At 42.8% G+C, this 21,278-nt stretch overlaps 14 protein-coding genes and 1 non-coding gene across 15 annotated transcripts; 9 read left to right on the top strand and 6 right to left on the bottom strand.

Moving 5' to 3' along the window:
* Window positions 1-241: 241 nt before the first annotated feature.
* On the top strand, window positions 242-1,655 carry FA14DRAFT_131038 (putative histidinol-phosphate transaminase; the record flags this gene model as incomplete). The annotated part of the gene is made up of 2 exons (XM_025496925.1): window positions 242-545; window positions 594-1,655. Coding segments are annotated over exons 1-2 (1,347 nt in total), but the record flags the coding sequence as incomplete, so codon positions are not given.
* Window positions 1,620-2,459, bottom strand: FA14DRAFT_21508 (uncharacterized protein). Its single transcript, XM_025502006.1, has 2 exons — window positions 2,111-2,459; window positions 1,620-2,033 (listed from the first exon to the last, which is right to left on the bottom strand). Exons 1-2 carry the CDS (start codon window positions 2,355-2,357, stop codon window positions 1,783-1,785), a joined length of 498 nt encoding a protein of 165 aa, XP_025358268.1. The 5' UTR covers window positions 2,358-2,459; the 3' UTR covers window positions 1,620-1,782.
* A 282-nt stretch (window positions 2,460-2,741) lies between these two features.
* On the top strand, window positions 2,742-4,400 carry FA14DRAFT_188013 (uncharacterized protein; the record flags this gene model as incomplete). Its single annotated transcript, XM_025501635.1, has 4 exons — window positions 2,742-3,173; window positions 3,240-3,251; window positions 3,844-4,272; window positions 4,338-4,400. 4 exons carry the CDS (start codon window positions 2,742-2,744, stop codon window positions 4,398-4,400), a joined length of 936 nt encoding a protein of 311 aa, XP_025358269.1.
* Window positions 4,401-4,944: 544 nt separating this feature from the next.
* Window positions 4,945-5,496, top strand: FA14DRAFT_153312 (uncharacterized protein; the record flags this gene model as incomplete). The annotated part of the gene is made up of 1 exon (XM_025497587.1): window positions 4,945-5,496. One exon carries the CDS (start codon window positions 4,945-4,947, stop codon window positions 5,494-5,496), a length of 552 nt encoding a protein of 183 aa, XP_025358270.1.
* Window positions 5,497-6,178: 682 nt separating this feature from the next.
* FA14DRAFT_177247 (uncharacterized protein) lies at window positions 6,179-8,840 on the top strand (the record flags this gene model as incomplete). The annotated part of the gene is made up of 6 exons (XM_025500727.1): window positions 6,179-6,712; window positions 6,780-6,827; window positions 7,239-7,682; window positions 7,750-7,801; window positions 8,319-8,704; window positions 8,772-8,840. 6 exons carry the CDS (start codon window positions 6,179-6,181, stop codon window positions 8,838-8,840), a joined length of 1,533 nt encoding a protein of 510 aa, XP_025358271.1.
* Window positions 8,841-9,283: 443 nt separating this feature from the next.
* On the top strand, window positions 9,284-9,873 carry FA14DRAFT_153316 (uncharacterized protein; the record flags this gene model as incomplete). Its single annotated transcript, XM_025497588.1, has 2 exons — window positions 9,284-9,739; window positions 9,814-9,873. 2 exons carry the CDS (start codon window positions 9,284-9,286, stop codon window positions 9,871-9,873), a joined length of 516 nt encoding a protein of 171 aa, XP_025358272.1.
* A 695-nt stretch (window positions 9,874-10,568) lies between these two features.
* On the top strand, window positions 10,569-11,063 carry FA14DRAFT_153317 (uncharacterized protein; the record flags this gene model as incomplete). The annotated part of the gene is made up of 1 exon (XM_025497589.1): window positions 10,569-11,063. The coding sequence occupies one exon, from the start codon at window positions 10,569-10,571 to the stop codon at window positions 11,061-11,063; it is 495 nt and encodes a 164-aa protein (XP_025358273.1).
* A 137-nt stretch (window positions 11,064-11,200) lies between these two features.
* FA14DRAFT_177250 (uncharacterized protein) lies at window positions 11,201-11,845 on the bottom strand (the record flags this gene model as incomplete). Its single annotated transcript, XM_025500728.1, has 1 exon — window positions 11,201-11,845. The coding sequence occupies one exon, from the start codon at window positions 11,843-11,845 to the stop codon at window positions 11,201-11,203; it is 645 nt and encodes a 214-aa protein (XP_025358274.1).
* A 601-nt stretch (window positions 11,846-12,446) lies between these two features.
* Window positions 12,447-13,318, bottom strand: FA14DRAFT_21523 (uncharacterized protein). Its single transcript, XM_025502007.1, has one exon. The coding sequence runs from the start codon at window positions 13,150-13,152 to the stop codon at window positions 12,538-12,540; it is 615 nt and encodes a 204-aa protein (XP_025358275.1). The 5' UTR covers window positions 13,153-13,318; the 3' UTR covers window positions 12,447-12,537.
* On the bottom strand, window positions 13,318-14,750 carry FA14DRAFT_21526 (actin depolymerizing protein). Its single transcript, XM_025502008.1, has one exon. The coding sequence runs from the start codon at window positions 14,675-14,677 to the stop codon at window positions 13,484-13,486; it is 1,194 nt and encodes a 397-aa protein (XP_025358276.1). The 5' UTR covers window positions 14,678-14,750; the 3' UTR covers window positions 13,318-13,483.
* A 202-nt stretch (window positions 14,751-14,952) lies between these two features.
* On the top strand, window positions 14,953-15,805 carry FA14DRAFT_177253 (3-oxoacyl-reductase; the record flags this gene model as incomplete). Its single annotated transcript, XM_025500729.1, has 3 exons — window positions 14,953-15,232; window positions 15,293-15,583; window positions 15,651-15,805. The coding sequence occupies 3 exons, from the start codon at window positions 14,953-14,955 to the stop codon at window positions 15,803-15,805; spliced, it is 726 nt and encodes a 241-aa protein (XP_025358277.1).
* Window positions 15,806-16,110: 305 nt separating this feature from the next.
* FA14DRAFT_166906 (uncharacterized protein) lies at window positions 16,111-17,203 on the top strand (the record flags this gene model as incomplete). Its single annotated transcript, XM_025500053.1, has 4 exons — window positions 16,111-16,142; window positions 16,194-16,683; window positions 16,773-16,825; window positions 16,892-17,203. 4 exons carry the CDS (start codon window positions 16,111-16,113, stop codon window positions 17,088-17,090), a joined length of 774 nt encoding a protein of 257 aa, XP_025358278.1. The 3' UTR covers window positions 17,091-17,203.
* A 1,964-nt stretch (window positions 17,204-19,167) lies between these two features.
* FA14DRAFT_159763 (uncharacterized protein) lies at window positions 19,168-19,667 on the top strand. The gene has a single exon (XM_025498373.1). It carries the CDS (start codon window positions 19,243-19,245, stop codon window positions 19,645-19,647), a length of 405 nt encoding a protein of 134 aa, XP_025358279.1. The 5' UTR covers window positions 19,168-19,242; the 3' UTR covers window positions 19,648-19,667.
* Window positions 19,668-19,737: 70 nt separating this feature from the next.
* Window positions 19,738-20,876, bottom strand: FA14DRAFT_166907 (uncharacterized protein; the record flags this gene model as incomplete). Its single annotated transcript, XM_025500054.1, has 2 exons — window positions 19,738-20,654; window positions 20,760-20,876. The coding sequence occupies 2 exons, from the start codon at window positions 20,874-20,876 to the stop codon at window positions 19,821-19,823; spliced, it is 951 nt and encodes a 316-aa protein (XP_025358280.1). The 3' UTR covers window positions 19,738-19,820.
* Window positions 20,877-21,005: 129 nt separating this feature from the next.
* Window positions 21,006-21,113, bottom strand: FA14DRAFT_t7. Its single transcript has one exon. It is a non-coding gene; the product is annotated as a tRNA-Pro (tRNA).
* Window positions 21,114-21,278: the final 165 nt, after the last annotated feature.

Genomic DNA, 21,278 nt, shown 5'->3' on the forward strand with positions numbered 1-21,278 from the left:
CTTTCCGCTATTATCTAGTCCGAGGAATAAGATTCGTAGTTCCCTCTCCTTCAGCTTATTCTTTCTGATTATGGACAGCAGAACCATTTCAAGACGTGCTCGTTACCATTATGATGGTTTGGCGAAGCATACATTCACGTGTGACAATGCGAATCTTAATCTTTTTCTGATGATAAGGCGTTACGCTGAAAAGAGGCTTTTGTGGCGCGGCGTTAGCGTGCTTCTTCTTGTCAGTGACTCGAGAAGATTACTGGAGGTGCATGCATGTAGGAAGATCTTGTCCGTCTTTACTATCCAACAACCATCAACTCATCCTCACCAATATGGCTTCCGTTGCTGGTGTATCGGCACAAGATGCCAACAAGATCAAACAACTAAAGCCAGCTCATTTCCGATTAGAAGATATCATTCGACCAAACATTTTATCATTGAAGCCATATCGATGCGCTCGGGATGACTATCAAGATGGAATCCTACTTGATGCAAATGAGAACAGTTTAGGTCACTCCTTGCCTGCAGGATCGACGATACCTCACACTGCCAACGTCACACCTGCCGCAAATGGAGCAGTTCCAGGAGCCGGAGTTAAGCAGGCTGCCACACCAATCACTGGATCAGGATCAGATGATCCTCTTTCCCTGCACCGATACCCTGATCCATCTCTGTATGGAGTGAAGCCAACACTTGCAAAGCTTCGCAATGTCGAATCAGAGAACAATGTCGTTCTTGGAGTGGGATCTGATGAAATTTTGGATCTTATACAACGTGTTGCTGCTGCTCCAGGCAAAGATTCGATCTTAATCTGCCCACCTACATATGGAATGTACAGCGTTTGTGCAGCAGTGAACGATCTCAACGTTGTCAGTGTACCACTCGTGACTGAAGGAGGGGCATTCACCTTGGACACAGAAAATGTCTGTCAAACACTGTCTAGTAACCCAAGCATCAAGATCGTCTTCCTCTGCTCTCCGGGAAACCCTACCGGTACACTATTATCCCTTGAATCAATCCGCAAAGTTCTAGATTGTCCCGGCTTTAAGGGACTGGTGGTAGTAGATGAAGCATACATCGATTTTGCAGAAGAAGAACAGAGGATCGGCGTGAGAAAGGCAGATGTTCCCGTCAGTGCGGTTTCTTTGGTGAATGAATATGCGAATGTTATCGTCACACAAACATTAAGCAAAAGTTTCGGATTGGCAGCTATTCGATTGGGAATTGCATATTCACAACCTGGCCTAATCCAAATTATGAATAACACTAAAGCTCCTTACAATATTTCTGTTCCAACGGCTCACTTGGCATCTTTGGCACTCAACCCGCAAGGTTTGGATCGAATGCGTACGAATGTGAGAACGCTATTAGAGAACAGAAAAACCTTGGAAGCCGATCTGAAACAACTTCCAGGAGTTGGACCGATTTTAGGAGCAAATGAAGCAAACTTTCTCTTGGCAACCATTTTGGACAAACCAGCTGAAGAAGGAGGAAAGCCTGATAATGCTCGAGCAGGAATGATTTATAAACGAATGGCAGAAGAGCGTGGCCTTGTGGTGCGAAATAGGAGCTCGGAACTTGGCTGCCCGGGCTGTTTGCGTATTACGATCGGTACAGAAGAGGAGAATAAGCGATGCATTGATTTGATACGTCAACTGCTGGAAAAGGGAGATTGGAGTGACGGGGACGCAAAAGCAGGTGAAAGCAGCGTGAATGCAAAAGATCGCGAGTGATTGATAGAGAGGAAGATGTATAGAGACTGGTAATGAGATCACATATTATGACAGCTAATCATACAACACCAGACGTTGGACAGTACAAATACACATCAGATGAAACATCGTTGCTGACTTGTTGAGTTTTGTAAAGATCGATTGCGCCGACTCGAATTGGGCTGAATAAGGCACGGGCGTTGCCATTTGCAGTAAAATTGCTGTTATCCTTGTTGTACGTAATGAGGACGTAGTCGTCTACATTCGACTTGCATTCGGCAAGAAAGACGTCCGCAATATCGTTGCCGTAATTATCACGTTTGCAAATACCTGAAATTAAGGGCGGATGAAGGAGCGGAGAAAAAAGTCAGAAATGAGATTTTGCCACGGTTTCCCTGAATACATACCTGAATAACGATCGATATTATCGTTTTGTCCTTTAAATTTCTTTGTGCATTGCGCATGCGTTTTATCCAAAACGGAGAGCGCCATGATCCGTTCATCAAAAAGAGGAATAACACAGTTTGATGAACCTGTACAGGTGATATTTCCTTGGCTAATGGTAACACCGTTAAGGTTGATACGGGTGAGGTACCAAGTGAGCAATTTCGATGCTACTCCGTTTGGGGAGAATGGTTGAACTGGAACGTACATGCTGAACTGAACAGTAGGAAGATGGGGTAGTGGAGTGAGTTGTGATCTCAAGTCTTGCCGCTTTTATACCTCTAATGATCCGGTTTTCTTGGCATTTTCGGGGATGAAATGACTTGGAAAGGAGCGCTACAAAGGGTGATGTCACAATTCTTATGAATGTCACCCGCAATTTGACCATTCCGTTTTGTGTCAAATGAAAGACGCGCAATTCCGAAAACTTTGTTCAAGGAGCCGAATTGTATATTATGTACCTTAAATAGAACTCCTGTGATTATTGCTGAGATGAAGGTTAATTATGTTGAAAGGTATATAAGCATGCACTATACATACACTATCTTGCCTCAATCATCCCCTTCTCCTTTAACATCTCAACTCTATTTCACAATGTTCAAATTCACTTCAGGCCTTGTTGCTATTTTAGCTATCACCTCAATGGTAGTAGCAGATAGCGGTCGTACAAAAGGTTACCGTCAAGTTCCAACAGGAGCCATCTCTCATTGCGGAATCAACACAGGCCAACAATGCTTTACAGTAGAAACCGGTCTCGATAATTTTGCTGTTTTGACCGATGAGCCATTAGATATTGCTTGTGATCCTTCCGGTCTTTGTATTCTACCTTTTGACTTTGATAAAAGGGGCAAGACATCATTCTTCATCGGTCAATGCTTAAACAACAATGGTGAAGTTACCGGTTCGGCAATTAATGTGACTTTAGGTCTTCGTAGCGTTTCCGCTCATAGTTCAGCCTATGCTTCATTTGTTCTTAGGGGTAACATGAAAGCAAAATGGGCCTATGATGATGTTTACACTACAAGCGTGAGTATTTTTTCCAATTCATTTCCCTTGTTCATGTGCTGACCTCAGTCTCCTCTTTCTAAGCAGCCCGTCATGCCGGTGTACTCTTCCAAGAAGGCCGAAGACCTCTTCATCGACTGCTTGTGATACTCTATAGGCGATAATTAAACTCTTGTGTCTCTCCTACCATGACCCCTTTTCCATAACCTCTAATTTCATTTTCCCTATTTTTTCTGGCTAATAAAAGTACGGGTTGTAAAGAGTAGTCAAATTTTGTGGAACGGAAAGGGTTAATTGACAACATTCAAGGGTTAGGAGGAGAACTATGTATTGTTTATTAAAGGCAAAAACGGTAGTCCGTTGAACTCTAATTTCAGTATGGTACTCCGTCTAGTGCTTTGACACCATTCAAGGATGTCATGAAATCTAAGGGGGAGAAGGATCGTTTGTAAAAAACCAAAGGAGGTCGGCCGTTGAAGTATAATTTCAGTATGGTATTCCTTTCGGTATTTTGACGCCCGTTGAGGGATGTCACAACGGAGATGCAAATACCTTGTTTGCATAGTTTATGCGAAATGGATAAAAGGCTGCTTCAAGTCTTTCCTTTCTTCATTCTTCACTCTCAACAACAAACAATTCTTACTCAGCAATGTCCTGGTTATTCATCTTCTACGCCTTAGCTCTTTTCCAGTATGCAATGGCAGCTGGGGACCCAGGTAATCAGGGCGAGGTTCCACATGAAGAGAGCGGGGAAGGTTATCGTGTGGTGAAGAATGGAACGATCGGAGGTTGTGGAGACGATACAACACAACAATGTTACCAAGTTAAGCCTTTATCGAGAATCGCTGTTTATACTAAGTTCAACGATACAGTATTGGATACTATTTGTGAACTGAATGGTCTCTGTGTAACTCCGTTTGACTTTGAGACTGACGGCCAAAAACTTGAGATTACCGTCAAATGTTTGGATAACAAAGGGTACGACCAAAAAGCAGATGTACGCATGGATTTGGGCAAAGGCAGTGTAGAAGGTAGTAGTTCTTCAGCATACTCTTTCTTCGTTGCCAGGGGTCATGGTGTTTCTGCAAAATGGCAATCTGATGCAGGCTATACCAGCAATGTGAGTTTGACAAATTTTGTGGGATAAGGAGAGATGAAACTTACCATTTTCATACCACCTTACAGAATCATGACCCAAAACCTTCTTCAAAGAGGGCAGAAGAACTCTTTATTCGTTGCCCCACCTAGGACTATGTAGAAAGAGTGTGTCTATGCTAGATCGAATTCACTTTGCTCTTTGAGACACACCATACTACAAACGTGAGTACTCTATAAAATTTTTGTTCCTCGAGCTTCATTACTGACCAGGACTTCCTTCCAAACATAAAATCATGACCGTGTTCTCTTCTAAGAAAGCAAATCCTTTCTTCTTCGACTTCTTGTGATACATGCAGGCGATGATTAAAAATCCTGTGCTATCTTTTCTTGACCTATTCCCCCTATAATCTAATTTCATTTATATATATCCGATAACAGTAAGGTTGCGGTAGTGGAACCGTGTAATTGATGGCGTTGAGGTCAGGAGAGATACATTATTTATCGAAAGCTAAAATCTCGTTGGTCCGCTGAAACCTAATTTCGGAGTGGCATTCCGTCCTTAATTTAACGCCCGCTTGAGGATCTCACAAAAGATAATCTCATTGCTTGATTGCATATTATGCGAAAGGGATAAAAAGCTGCTTCACTTCTCTCACGTCTTCATTCCTTACCATCAAGCTTCCCTTACTCTATAATGTCTTGGTTATACATCTTTTTAGCTTTAGCCCTCTTCCAAAATGGAATGGCAATTGATGCTGCCGATGACCAGGGAGATATACCACGAGACGAGAGAGGTTCCGGCTACCGGATGGTAGACAACGGAACAATCAAAAATTGTGGAGTCAACACAAAACAACAATGTTTCCAAATTGACCCGTTCAAGAATCTCAGTATATCAACTTTATACAACATGACAGCAATTGACATCAGCTGTCAATCAGACGGTCGCTGTGTGGTTCCGTATGACTTTGATGATACAGAAGGGGAAAAACTCGTTATTTTTGTTCATTGTCTGAATAATGCAGGTCAAGAAGTTACTTCCACCTATGTACGCATGGATCTAGGTAGGACAAGTGTAGAGCATCGTTCAGCATACTCTTACTTCACTGCCGTAGGCTACAACGTAAACGCAAAATGGGAAACTGATGCAGGCTTTACCAGTAATGTGAGTTTGAGAGACTTTGAAAATGAAAAGAAAGGAGAAACCAATTCTGACAAATTTCTTGTACGTTCTACAGAACGATGAGCCAAAAGCTTCTGCAAAAGAGGCGGAAAACCTCTACGTTCGTTGTCCCATACAACCCTAATCATGGGAGCGATGACTGTGCCCGATCGAAATTTTGTTCTGCTACTTCATCTCTCCGTTTCAATGTTATGCAGGAGACTTCTTACTCCTAGTGTTAAAACACCAATAATTAAATTTTCGGACCGGGAAGCATGCCGCCCTTAATTTTGGCATCGTCAATAACTTATGAATCTTTTTGAGGGTGTACACGAGCAATTTCGATGATATTGATCCATCATTGATAGTTGTGACCAGATCTTGATTCGCTGAATCCCTTTGGCATTTCTGTATTTGTATAAAGTGAACGGAACAGATACGAGACAAAGAGATATTGAGCGCTTTCCACCAAACGGCAGGGGCCATAACCTATATTGATCTTGTGTTTATATTTACTCATATTTCGGCAAAGGTATACCGCTACTGATTTACCCCCCTTGCGAAATGGAGGAGCAAGATATGGCGGCCGCATCTGATATTTAAACGACAGGTGGCATTCCGTTCAATGTCTTCGCGCCGGCTTGAGAATGTCGTATTCATATTACTGAATCTGTACAATACATCGAGAAGGTATAAATATCCCTAAGAAAGAGTTTAACAGGCCTCAATCTCATTCAAAACATCAAACTCCCTCTTTTTTAAAACCATGTCTAAAATCAGCTTATTCACCTTTGTGGCCCTTGCCTTGTTCCAATTTGGAAACGCTTCTGATCAACCTATTGGTACTACACCTTTCCCAGGCCATCGCGGTGAGGGATATCAGATCGTGGACACTGGTGCGATCGCACACTGCGGAACAAACACAGGACAACAATGCATTCAAATTCAACCACTTGATAATGTCAGTATTACAGTTCCACAAAACCGTCCGGTAGAAAGTTCTGGCACCTTGCAAGGCGATAACAGCCCTAAGTCTGTCGATATCAAATGTCAACCAGATGGTCTTTGCGTAACTGCTTTCAACTTCGATCAACCAGGTAATTACAGCGACTTCCTTGTCAACTGTTTGAATGTTCAGGGAGAAGATCAAGGCGTCAATGTTCACGTCTTCTTAGGCAGAGGCAATCTTGCTTCTTCTGCAGCTGATGCTTATTCATACTTTGTCGTCAGTGGTTCGGGCGTCAAGGCAAAGTGGGAAAATGATGCAGACTATACCATGAATGTGGGTTTGAAGGGCAATGTGAGTTTGAAGAAGTGGACATGTGATGATAGACATTACGCTGACAATTTATTCACTCTTTTGACAGTACGGTACACCAAAACCATCCTCAAAGAAGGCTGAAACGCTCTACATTGTATGCCCTAAACAAATCTGAGCCTAGTCATCTTAATTTCAGACCGTTTCCCTCCCCGCTTGTTAATACTTAATTCCAACATAACCCTAATTCGATGAATTTATCATGATGACCCCTTTCATAAGGCTCCTTCTTTTCGTCGGAATTCCGCATCCAACAGTGTAATTGAATAAAGTTCCGCTGTGATTCAAACTCAGCTAGATTGCCCGCTTTTGTGTTCCTAGATTCGGAAGCCTCCCCAATTTATGAGATTGCGAGAAATCAAATCCTATCAATTCATGAGAATGCGAGGAGTCAAATCCTACCTTTATACCATCATATTATCACACACACACTTCACTACTTTTCGACGCAATGTTGAGCACTACAAAAATTTTCTTCTCTCTGGCATTACTGTTTGCTATCGTTCAGATGGCTCTCACTCAAGGTGAAAAAACTCCTCCTTCCGGCAACTATGATCCACCAGTGGACCCAGGAGATTTTGGTAAAGGTACGGTCCGAATCACAGGTGCGAACCCCAATTGTGGCCAAAACAACACCGATTACCAATGTTTCAAGACTTTCAATACGATTAGCGTTACAAATAAATCCGATGATCTGTTTATTCAATGTGATTATTCCAATCTTTGCTCGATGAAATTCAATTTCACGGAAAAGGGAAACAAAGCTCAATTCACTGTGAATTGCTTGAATGCTGTTGGCAAGCCTACGGGATCATATGTTGACGTGAAATTGTTCGGCAAAAAAAAAGTCCTCCCAATCGGAATCGTCTACGGAAGCTACAAGACCGAGGGAGACAACATTGAAGCACATTGGGGAAACACGACTAGTACGAATGCGAAACGCTTCACTACTGTGAGTATGCAAAAGAAAGGGGAATATGTTACAAAGGCTGATGGTACTACCTTTCTCCTAATTACAGCCTGATGATCCAACGTTTACCCACAAGCCTGCTAATGAACTCTTTATCGACTGTAAAGATGATATATGATACTTGCGCCTCGCCGCTCAGGAGGTTATTCATTTTCAGGTAATCCTCCTCGATCCGCTTTTTTTTCATTCATCCTCCTCATCCTTTTCATCCTCTTTGACTTATTCATCTTTATCATCCTATCCATACTCTTCATACTCCTTAATACATTCATTTTCACCCTTTCCAAGAGTTTGCATACCTTCTTGAAGAATGCTTAAGGTGAAAGAGTTGCCTATGATGAATACTGAAACTTATCTTTGCATAATTGATCCGTTGCTATGAATAAGGAGAAACAGCGGAATACGAGAAACGCAGAAAGGAAGCCGTCCGATTGTTTTTCACTTGAAAAGAGGAGCCGCGTTCAAAAATGAAATCTATAAATCGGCGCTTTTTTCAATGACAAACAACCACGATTCCCCAACTTAAGCCCAATCTCATCCTTACTCAAATAACAATCATGTTAAAACACGTTTCTTTCGCTCTTTTTGCCCTTGCATCTATGGCACATGCTTTCGGAGTCGGCCAAGTTCAAGTTGGCGATCATGGATACCGAAGAGTTGACGAAGGAGCAGTTGCTCATTGCGGCACGGACATTGGGCAGCAATGCTTGCAAATTGAAACTCCATTGAGCGGCGTGAACATCACAAACGATGGTAACCTTGATATCGCATGCACTCCATCCGGCGTTTGTGTGTTCCCATTCAACTTTGACACACAAAGTGCAAACGTAACGATTAATTGTATGGGACCAAATACAGGCACCGTACCTCGTAATGTCTATGCTAGATTCGGTAAATATGAAATTCCGAATAACGGTACCACCAAGTATGCATACTTTTCGGTCTATGGTGAGGGTATTTCAGCTAAATGGGAGAGTGCTCAAATGTGGACTGTTTGGGTTGCTGTGAGTGTCTTTGCAAAACAATGACTTGATCTACGTGCTAATTCTTCTCCTATTTCTTTTTTCGCAGTTGAACTTTTATCATTTCCCTTCAAAGAAAGCAGAAACTTTGCACATGAAGTGTGTAGCAGATTATTGATGTAGGATGTACATCGATTTTTATTCTTTGATGACCTAGAATATCAATACTGCTAATCAATGGCAGAAAACGAAACTTTGTCTTAAGCGTGACCTCTCCTTGATCTATCTATCTCGTTCTCCTTAATCTTTCTACTCTCCTTAATCTATCTACTTTCCTCAGCCTATCTATTCTCCTTTAGCCACGTATTCTCCATACCTTACGCAACCTTGTCTTTGCTCCTGACATCGTCTATGCTCTTTATCCTTACGAAATTCAGGGATAAAAAGTACGCCCATCATTAAATTTTAAGCTCATGTTCGCCTATTTTCCATCTCCTCGTCATAAAATATATCTCCTATGAAAGGAAACGAATTGAAAGAATAAAAGCTATAAAATGGCCTTATTTTTCCTTGGAACAGACAAATTCCCCAACCAAACACTTTCTCATTCCTATACACATCATGTTCAAGTACTTTTCTCTCATTCTTTCGGTCATTGTATCCATGCAAACGGTACAAGCCTTCTCAACTGGCCAAGTTCAAGTTGGTGATCATGGCTATAAAAAGGTAGATGAAGGTGCAGTGGCTCACTGCGGCACAAATACCGCGCAACAATGCATTAAATTCGAAAGTCCTATGGATGGTATTAATATCACAAGTGTCGGTAACTTGGATGTCTCATGCACTCCTTCTGGTGATTGCGTATTCCCGTTCAAGTTCAACAAACAACATGCCAATATGACTATCACCTGTTTGGATCAACAAGGCAAAAGTTCGGGTATTCCAGGCGAAATACTAGCCAGATTCGGTAAAGTCAATGTTCCCCACGGAGGTACCAAGTATGCTAGCTATGCCCTTATCGGCGAAGGCATTACCGCCAAGTGGGAGAGTGAAGAGGACTATACTCTTCAGGCTGCAGTGAGTATTCCGGGTAAATATACGAGTGACATGAAAGCTGATCAATCTATTCATTATCATCTTTCTTTTCGCAGTTGGCCCTTGATCATTATCCTAAAAAGAAAGCTGAAACTTTATACGTCAAATGTACATGATATATGCATAATAAACCTCATCTTTAAAGTTCTAGAATATACACAAATACCTAGAATATGCACAAAGATTGTCGTTTTCATATTTCGGATAAAATTGGAAGTCCAAATTATGTTAAAGACTTTATCTAACATTGCTAAATATAAAGTGTTGAAACTAATTCGGCTCGCTTATAATGAAGTATGCCTTATGCAGAGGTATTGGAATACTTTTTAGTGTAGTGACTCATGCAGGCGAGGTCCAACATGAAGATACCATGGCTTCTCTTATTCTCAATAAGCTCTTCACCCGGTCTTAAGAGGATGATTCATACGTCTCATCATTTTCACCCTCCTTAACTTTTCCTATTTCAGCATTCTGTTCATTCTCCTTCATACGCCCATTCTCCACAATCCATCCATACTCCTTTTCATCTATCCTTTTTAGCCTATTCATTCCCCTTGGCCATTCGTGACTATCGTTTCACAGTACCGATGCCTTGGTTTGGCGATCGATAAGGGGTAGAAGGCGTTCATTTGACCGTAGAGCTCATTTTTGTATATCTCCATTCTCCTTTCTTCGAAATGATGTCTCCTGGTAAGAGCCACATTGAATGATGAAAACTATAAAAAGGGCATTCTGCTCCAAAATAAAGTTTCCCTGCAAACCAAACACCTTTTCTTCTTATACTTCTCTTACACACAGATACTAATTAATCATGTTCAAGTACATTTCGCTCGCTCTTCCATTCCTTGTATCCTTGCAAATGGTACACGCTTTCACCAACGGCTATAAATGGACAGAAGAAGGTGCAGTGGCTCATTGCGGCACAGATGTCGGGCAACAATGCATACAAGTGGAAAAGTCACCAGATGGTTTTACCATGAAAAATGATGCAAACTTAGATATCGAATGTACTCCTTCTGGCCTTTGCGCTTTCGCTTTCGACTTTGATAGACAATTTGCTAACGTGACAGTCAATTGCTCAGGACCAAATTCAACTCCGGTCGGCCGTAACATTTTTGCCACATTTGGCAAGACTGAAGTATACAGTAAAGGTACCGAGTATGCATACTTCTACGTCTATGGTGAGCAAACTTCAGCCATGTGGGAAAGTGATCCAAAATGGACGATTGCGAGCAGAGCAGACGTCCCCCATTACTCCTCAAAGAAGGCAGAAACGTTGCACGTCAAATGCTCTGTAGATCAATGAGTGTCGTTGGTTACAACGAAGGTCATGCTTTAACGACCGAGAATGTGCACAATGATATTCATTTTTGAAAAAGAGCGAGATTATGAAAAGAATGTGTAGATATGATAGAAGCCACTGAAAGAACACCCAATCTTCGATTAAGGACAATACACTTCGACAATAGCAGATGTGCCTTGATAATCACCTTGTGTTTGCCATTCTCCTGTTGGAATACCGCCAAAGATGAAACGTGCACTTGCTCCGTTTTCAGCTTGGAAGCTGCTTGAAGATACTTGGAAATCAACTTCAACGTAAGCATTTGAAGGACGTTGACATGAAACTCGAATCTTGGTTGATTGGAAGGTGATGCATTGTAGGAATCTGTTCTGGTTTGAGTAGTCATCGCCTGATTCGAAGTTGACATCGCACTCGACGCTTGTGTCGATCAAGGCTTCCACCGAAACGGTTTGTTGTTCCACTCCTTCGGTGTGCCTTTGAATGCATCTTGCTCCAGCTTCTGTGCAATCGATGTCATGATAATCAACGAATTCAATGCCAGCAGACGTTAATGTTTGGACTCCTGCTTGTATATTGAGAAGGGTGTCAATGCCACCGATCAAGGATGAATCATAATTTCTCTTACGTTTTGTTGGGTTTTCAGCTACATTTTTCCATTTCACTGTTTTTGCTCCTTTGTGCTTGCCTGTGAGCATCTGACTGTACTCTGACCCATATCGTCGTCTTGCTTCGATTGAGATAAAGAGGGTTGTGAAGCAAAGAAGTAGTACGTTGAGCGAATGCATGATGGGGAAGTTTGTTGAGAGAGAGGTGTAGAGAGAAAGGAAGGGAGAGGAGAAGATGCGATAATTTGACATCCTTTTTTATACTCTTGTTTGGATCTGCACTTTGCTCGGTCCTGTTAATTTGGAATGAAATGATTATCGTCGATCTTTTATTTTTTTACTTCCCTTTCAAAGCTTTTTTACTCCTGCAGCGGACTGATAGGATCCGTTTTTCTTTTGTTCTGACCAAATTCGGCGCCACAATTCAAGCGCGGTGTTTGTAATCTGTCATTTTGTGCTGAGAAGGTCCTTTTGTGCAAGTTTCTGGCATTGAATCAAACAGATGAGCACCCTTGTGCCCATTGTCCGATTGCAGTTAAGTAACGGCACCGTCTAAATTGATTCAAACTTCATTTCATGAAAATTGCAATTCAGTTGACATTTTGATCATCATTTTTGCCCGTTGTGATACGTACCTTACATGTGTATGCATGTAAATTGCATCAAAACTGATCATTCTTATCGTCAGCCGAATCGCCAAGGAAAAGTGCAACTAATATTCAGAAAATGGCGCATTGCGGCGGCGCATCGTTTACAGAATGTTCGTTAAGCCAAGCATGCATGATTCAGACAAAACAAGAAAGAAAGTACTATTCACTTCATCATAACGACAGAAAGGTACAAAAGATGCATAAATTGACTGAAGAGAAATTTCATCCTTCCGACATCTGAATGGGGCAAAAGATTTCCACCGTAGCAAACAGGTCACGGGAATAATCATGGTCCTTGAACGGATTTGCTTCAACGGTATTGTTGAGTTGTTCAGGGAATCTTCCTTTTGCTCCATTATTTGTTGAAAAGTATGTATGATCTGATTTGAAATGCAAAATTGCCCATCCTTTAGCGTAATTGGGATCGTTTGGTGGATCTCGACAAGTGATCAGGTAAGTGGCCGGCCCTGTACCGAAACAACGACCAGAATAAGCTGTTCTTTCTTGTGCACCTTCTCCAGTACGGTACTTTTCGTTACAAGTAACTTTCGTATCTCCCAAAACGTTGATCTCATACTTTTCGTATTCCATTTCAGGATCATAAACACCCATACATCTTGCATCCGGCTGAAAACATGGGAACGTCATATTTTCGTATGTGATCCCATTTCGATTTACCTGGAATTGCCAATACTTGTATGACCTTTGGAAGTCTTTTGGCGCTCCATTGTTTGCCAGAACTGCAATCGTTGTGGCAACACAAACGATCAAAGCGAGAACGATGTTCTTCATGGTGTTGTATGCAAAGGGGAGAGGTGATGGCAGAAAGGAGTACATCAAGATCCACTTTCAACTCATTCTTATTCGGTGGCAACTCAGCTATCATAATTGCGTATGATAAAAGGTGCTCCGATCAATGTCATGCCGGCACCGCAAATTCATTCTCAGTCCCTTATGAGGAGTGGCCGCGTGCATATTCGTTCACAATTCCACTCTCCTATCAAGAACTCATTTGCTGAATTGAGACGGGGCTATCCCGTCAGACATAATTCAGCAAATTAGACAAATCATCTCCGCCTTTGTTCTGTAGAAAGTCTATTATCTTCAATCATGGCAGCACGGCGAAATCTGCCGTCTTGTGACTGTATGATACAACACCATCCAACGCTCATGCTGCAAGAGCTGCTTTGAAAGCCGCATTCTCGCTGCCTTCGTTTACCTTGGCAACGGGCGAAAGATGCGGTTGGCTATCAGATGGATCAAAGGAATGAATATATGCATAAATGACTTTAAGCCAAGACGACTTTTCGCCTGCACTGGCTCCACTTCCTTGCCATACCCAAATATGAACGCCAGTATCGAGTAGAAAGACATCCTGACTATCGAAATCGGATTGAGAAGCTTGTCCTTCTCTAACAAGATCAAACCGTAATTGTCCAGAGGCATCACTGAGTTTAAAGAGTCGCTTAGGTCTTCTTCCTGCGGGAACGCTTGCGGGACGATCTGCACTGGATGGGATTGGGTCCGTAGATTTACCGCCAAGTGGTTCTAAGAATGCGAATGATCTCGAGTCACCTTGGGCTAGCACCTCTGTAGAGGCTTGTCTTGATAGCGTCAAATCATGAGCAACTTGTGCAGCTTTTGCTTTTTCGATCGGAGATGCTTTTTTGCCTTGCCATACAATCACCTTTGTACCTCGATCCAGTATGAAACAATCGTCCTCCACAAGGCTTGCGAATGTTGGTTCGACCTGTTTGACCAAGGTGCTGGTTTTGGCAGAAGGTGTGTTGGATCCTTGAGCGGGAATGGCTTTTGTGATTTGGTATAAGATGAGCGTTTCTTCTGGCTTCTGTTCTTCCACATGTCGGAATCCTGTAGCCACTCCGCCATGCAAGATGGTAATGCGGGGAAACAAGCTTAAGAATTCAGCCGATGGATTATCCTGTAGTTCCCTATGTTGACTCGCCTTCCCGCTCAGATATTCATCCAATTCTACCGTCTTGTAAGCAGCTGTTCCAGCTTCATCTTGTGATGTGTCTTTCCCAAGCCAAAAGAAGATATCATGTTCGAGGTGTTCATGTTCGCCCTGTCCGACTTTCCGTGAGTGTAGCACGATATAACTGTCTCCCTCGTGAAATTTCCCATACTTTTCCTTTGGCCATGGTATGACTTGAAATTGTTCAATTCGCCAAATGAACAGCCCTGCTTCTTGTCCAACTTTTTTCCATGCAGGTTCTGTTTGTGCGGAGTTGTACTTTACTTGATGATCTAAATTTGATCCTATTAATTCGACGTTGCTGTCCTTGACATCATACTTTTTGAGATGTGTCAATCCTTCATGTGGAACGGAATCGTCTGCCATATTCGATTAGGTGACGGTCATCATGAAAAGGCAAAGGAGTTGTACAACAGAACAACACTCCTGAAGTCACCCCTTTTACACTGATTAAGTGCTCGCCCCCTTACAAGGCCGTGCGCAAATTGTACTTTTTCGGTGAATTTTAAGGTTAGCCTGCATTGCCGAACACAACGCTTAAAGCTCAGCAATTGACGGGCTCACAACTCAGCATGAACATAAAAGGCGATCACATTGACTGATGATAACATCTTTCTTTACCACTTCTCATATAATCAAAGATGATCGATATCCTAATTACTGGTGCAAATCAAGGCATTGGATATGCTACCGTGCAGCAACTCATCTCGGACTCATCTGAAGAGGTTCGGGTTTATGTAGGAGCAAGATCGCTGGCCAAGGCTACCGAAGCTATTGAGAAGATCAATATTCCTAGTGGGAGGAGCGCTCAAACTGAGCTGATCCCGATCGAGATCGATATCACGAAGAATGAGACAATTGAGAAAGCTGCTACTCAAATACCTTTTTTGGACATATTAGTCAATAACGCTGGTATTTATGGTGAGTTTCCCTTTTCAATATGATATCCTGAATGTTTGGTGACCTGTTTGTTTGTTATAGTGCCGGATGATTTTTCCAATCTAGATAAACTTGTTGAGGGTATGCAAAATCAATTCAACACAAACTTAATCGGGCCAATCGCAGTCACGACATCATTTTTACCAATTCTTGAAAAGTCAAAAAATAGACCGGCGATCATCAATGTTAGTACAGGTCTGTCAAGTTTTGTAAATATGACAAACTCTGCTTCGCCGCAATATGGGAATACGGAAATGATGTATCCCGCTTCCAAGACTGCTTTGAATGCATATACGGTTTGGTTGTCTAAACAGCGTCCTGACTGGAGGATAGGTGAGTGGTGTGTTTGAGAGAGTCTCTCACTCAGAGTTAATTAAGTTGTTTCCCCTGCTCTTCCTAGTTTCATTTGCACCCGGTCATACAGCAACAGCACTTAACGGTTTCAATGGTCGTCAAACGGTAGAAACTGCTGCAAAGTATCTATTTGATGTTATCCATGATGCTAAAGGACCATCTGGTGTTCTGATTCAACGAGCAGAAGTGATTGGATGGTAGTTTGATTGTATGCATTTCTTGTATCTTTTTTAGGGGTTCTATTCTGGGAAACTTTCCTAAACTGACAGGCGTATACACCCACGCAGTACCGGCGAATATTTAAATGAGAAGCACTGCCTCAGGTACACAGCTTTCTTACGCGTTTCGGCACTACACCACGGCAAGAAAAGCATGTAGTAGACACCACATTAACCAACACTTTTTAACCTTAATAAAGTACAAAGGAAAGAGGGCGCAATTCATCATTTTAAACTCCTCTTTTTGTGTTTCTCATTCTCTCTTTCATCATCTTTTTATCATTGAGAATGGCACCTACTCCAGATTTATGGCCAACATGGTCAGAATTACAAGCAAGAGCAACAGAACACTTACTCACAAAACGTGAAAGTAGAATCGTGCCAACTGCCGATCAGAGAACGTTGGTGATCGTGGCATGCGTGTATATTGTGGTAATCGTCTTGTTATGGAATATACCTTATCTAAAATTGTTACTGTATCCTTTCAAACTTTTAACAGTCGGATTCCATGAATTCAGTCATGCTTTTATGGGCTTATTAACTTGTGCAAAGATTGAATCAATTCATCTCGATCCAAACGAAGGTGGAGCAACGAGAATGCGAGGAGGAATACCGGCTTTAACATTACCGGCTGGCTATTTAGGAAGTAGTCTTATTGGAGCAGCAATGATTGCAACCTCTTTTGACATTCGTGCAGCTAAAGTTATGACTTTGGTCATTGGCGTATTCTTCCTTTTTACACTTTGGTGGGCAAGAAGGGATTGGCTTACTTGGGTTTTGCTCTTGTGCATGGCTGGCATCATTGTTGCGTTTTGGTTCATTGCACACGGCGTGGCATTGCAATACCTTGTCTTGTTCTTGGTGAGTACTACACACGCGCGCGATACATGATCATCATTGATAAAGTTTACTGACATCATTGCAAACATTCCTATACGTTCTTATCACAGGGAGTCATGTCCTGCCTATATTCGCTTTGGGACATTTGCGACGATTTGATCTTGTGAGTCTCTGAAAATCATCTTTTGCAGGAGAGTAGTAAAACTGACTTTATTTTTATCTTCAACAGCCGCAAAGTGAACGAGTCCGATGCAAGCGCTTTTGCCAGACATGTCGGAGGCGACAGTCGTTGCTGGGGGGTGTTCTGGCTTATCATTTCTCTGGTCTTCTTTGCCGCTGGTATCATTATTGGTATCGTCGCTTTCAAAGATACAGAAGCACAACAAAGAGCATCCAACTTCCTCGACACAAGAGCATTTAAGCAATAGACATACCATTCAATAGCATATACCTAAGAGACTGCTGGTCAACTTCTCATTGTTCATTAATTCATCATTCATGTATTTCTGTCACTTTTGTCAAATATAATTTTCTTCTTGTTTCTGATGAACTTTTTGTTAGCGTTAATTGAGGAATGTTGTTCTTCAATCGCCAAGACCACACGATAGGCTTATGCACCCCATATATGCATGCAATATTTGACTTGTCACTGAAGCTGAACAATTTTCTAAACAGCAATGATCTTCAGAATAGCATCGTACCTGGTCTACTGAGCAAACAAGATGCAAGGGGATCCCGTTGCAAACCAGAAAAGAACAACACTTTATTCGATCAAATCTTACGCGTGTGTGCGTATCTGCACGCGTTGCATTTTCTCAGTCCAAATTGATAAAAAAAAGATGGAATTGGCTTTGTGGCTGTTATCCCAAAAAGTTGAGGAAGCCCCGTCACTGTCTGTATGGATTTACGCGTCAAAAAAGCAGTTAATTCGGGATTCTACTTTACAACGATCGTCATTCAATCTAGAGGGACAATCACTAAAATCTTTCACAAATTGTCAGGTCTTCTCTTCCAACCACTCATTATCGAAATGGCTAACTTGCACGATCGATGAGCTCAAAAAGAGATAGGGTACAATTCGCCTGTGTCTCATCTTATAGCAGCTCTTGTGAAATTTGTCAGTCTGACAAGATAGGAGGCGTCATTGGCATTTTTAGAGTGGGCGTATTGAACTCGGGACAAATCAGGTACACTTGAACGTGCATCCTACCATTCCATCCCGACATCATGTCTACGCCAACGACAAAGAGAAAGGTGAGTATTTTCCAGTCAATAAAATGCATGTGGAGTGTGAATAAATGCTAATCCGATCTCTCACCTCAGGTCATGGGCCGAATAGACCTATCAAGCTTGAACGATGGCGGCACAAATCAGCAGAGTAGACCTACAAGCTCATCAGCCAATCGAGGTCATGCTTCTTCACCCTCCATTGGCTCATCCAATGGTGTAGTGAGGAAAGCAAAGGTGAACATGAACTCAATGGTCTCAGGATCTGGTACTGTTAGCTCGAATGGACTTCCAAGCAGCAGACCGCCGCTATCAGCTTCATCGGCATACAGTTCACCACACGTACGATCTCCCTTTCAACCATCTGGCTTCGATCCGATCACATCTCCCTCAAACTTTGAAAGGAATGCATCCATTCACGTTCGCTCTGCAGATGGCAGTGCCTCATCTTCAAGGACGACAACTAGATCGCCCAGTCCTTCGCGGCTGTATGCTGGTGCAATGCGTAGTGCGAATGCTAGTAGCAGCACTTCACTTCATTCACAAAATCGAAGATCTGAATCTCCTTCACTTCCCGTAGCGAAAGCCAGGGTTCGGCCAATATCGGCTATTCAAGGTCAAGAAGGTACTTTGTCAGGTTACCATGCTCGCACAGCAACGCCGACATTCACTGCCAAAGTCACCAATCCATCGTATGATAATACGCCTACTGCCAAACACGCACGATCAAATTCGTACGTCACACCTTTGGTCAGAAATACCTACAATCCAGCTCAACAGCCTCTGCAGCGAAGTGCAAGCCGATCACCATCACCAACACTTACTCGGTCTTCGTATGGACGGGATGGAAGGAGGATCTCACATGGCTCAAATGTATCAGCAGGCGGACAATCGTCCACCTCAGGCACGCAAAGCAATTCTGTTGGTCGTTCTTCGTTCAGTGCAGCGCCAAAGAGACCATCACTAACGGCAATGTCTACGCAATTTGCAAATACTTCATTTGGCGATTCTTATACGGGATCATCAAGTAGTACTGCGTTAGAGTCACCAAGTCATTTGCCTTCACCGTCTACTACGGGTGACGGATCTGCTTTCCGCAGTGGTCCACTTGCTTCACCGTCGACCAATGGACTGCTTCCTTCGCCTAATGTGCTTCTTTCACCAACGGTTGAACTGGGTGCAGAGCAATTAGAAGCCAAAACGAACAGAAAGATTTTGGATTTAGAGATTACCAATAAAAGTTTATTGGCGATCAATGGTGGATTAGAAGTTGTGAAATTGAAACAAGCAAGGGAAATACGAGAATTAAAGAAACGATTACGTGAAGGACGTTCGCTTGGTGAAACTCTTGGAATGCAGGATCGTGAGAGCGGTGAAGCGAGCGAAAGTGACTTGGAGGATGATGAAAGCGTATCCGATGAAGAGGCACCATTGAACACAGAGCTAGAAGAAGCACACCAAAGATGCAAAGGTCTGATAGATGCAATGGTTGCACAAGCACGTCATGCTATCCTGTCAAAGTATGAACCTGAAGTCAATTCTTCCGGGAATAGAGTTCTACATCCGGCAGAATTGGACGCTATGCAGAACGAGAAGGAGGTTGAGGAAGGCCAAGAAGCTAGACGAGATGATGACGATGAACAGACGGATTCAGAGGCGGGAGAGGATACGTCGCGATTGCCAGATATAACGAGTGAAACATCGTTCTCGCAGGAGATAGAAGGAGAAGATTCTACGAGTAAAAGTACATTTCAATAACATACCCCCACTCTCTTTGATACCTATTCTCTTTCAAACAATGTACTATACTATCGCTGGACCTGCGAAAGTCAATTTTCAGGCTGCCTGCATCATTTAACATACCCATTCTACGTGAATCCTATCTATTAATTGCATAATATTGTACAGATGGGTGGTTTCTCCAGTTGCAGTCACGCTTTTCCTTCTGCCATCCTACTCAACAAAACACCAGTGCATGCTACTAAACCTTGCTGTTCCCGATGTTCGGCGTAACCACCTCCTGCCCATCGAATCTTTCCGTCCGATCCGACGAGGTAGACATAACCGACATGTTTGTTATGCAGAGCGATTGCCTCTTTTTCCACTGTTAAATCTTGCGTGGTGAAAAGGTAGGTCGATTGCAAAGCTTCGGGGACTTGCTTGCGCAAAGATGATTGGAAGAGCGATACCAATGCAGCTTTCAATACATTCTCTTGCAAGTTAATTTGAACCAGTTGATAATTTGGATCATCTCGATACATCGAATGTGCTTGTTCGTAAAAGCTTTTTACGTGGGCTTCTGATACTTGACTTGTTAGAATAGCAACAATCGACACCTTCCCAGGAAGGAAATCTGCCGTATTCCTCTTTGCTTTAGTTTCGCTAAGACACGTTCCTGAAATTGCAGGAAAGTACAATGCTCTATCCTGTCTGATCAATGTAGAAGGTGCAATCCAAGTTTTACCACCATGCGATCGCATTGCGTGAACATCGTGGAAATATCCTCGAGTTGCTTCTTTCACAATCGCTTTTCGTCTTTCCAGTCGCAAGTCATTATCAAATTGTCTCTCACGCTTTTCTGTCCATGTTAGCTTCTTGCTAGAAGGTTGCTTCGACACACCCAGAGGAGCAGATAGAAACGGTAATGGCTTCTGACCTTGTTCCGCAAATTCGGAAGAGGATTGAGGTGCATATGAAGATGTCAAAGGCTCTCGTGCAGGTTTCGGCGGTTCTGTTTTCGATGTTGCTGTTCCTTCTGGAATTGTCTGATTAGGTTCAGTTGAAGCAGCTTTGTCGGTAGCGGTTGCATCTTTATCACCTTCTTTTCGCTGCTGCGACGTATGGAAAGGCCGCAGAGTCGAACTTCTCACTGCCAGGTTGGCAGTCCGGCTAGGACCGGCAACAGCACATGCAGACCTCTGAGACTGCCACTCAAGCGTCCGTACACTTTGCCGTAAAGAATTGAAAACGTGCGACGATCTATGCATCCTGACGATCCTTGTGATGGTGACGAGACAAAGGGAAGAAAAAGTCAAAATTCTTATTTTAATGCATCAACCTTAGCGTGCTTTACCGTATTTCTTCTCGCCAAAAAATATTGCAAAAAAAATACGTATGGGCTCCTCCGGGACTCGAACCCGGGCCTCAACCAATTGATCGGCTTGTGTACTAGAAAGTAGCACAAATAGCCCGAAGATTGTATTTTGCCCCTAAACTAAGGAGCCTCTCTTACCACCATCATCCCCCCCCCACGTTTTGCAAGGAGCGCCTCCGGCGCTCTGGGGCAAAACAGTGGGGGATGGGAAGATTGGTGGTTGCGAGAAGTCTCACCGCGAAGCGGTGGGTGCTCCATGCTCGGGATGTGCAGGTATGATTATACCTGTTGCATC

This window comes from Meira miltonrushii (assembly GCF_003144205.1).
Source record: "Meira miltonrushii strain MCA 3882 unplaced genomic scaffold FA14scaffold_1, whole genome shotgun sequence".
Taxonomy (NCBI): Eukaryota; Fungi; Basidiomycota; class Exobasidiomycetes; order Exobasidiales; family Brachybasidiaceae; genus Meira; species Meira miltonrushii.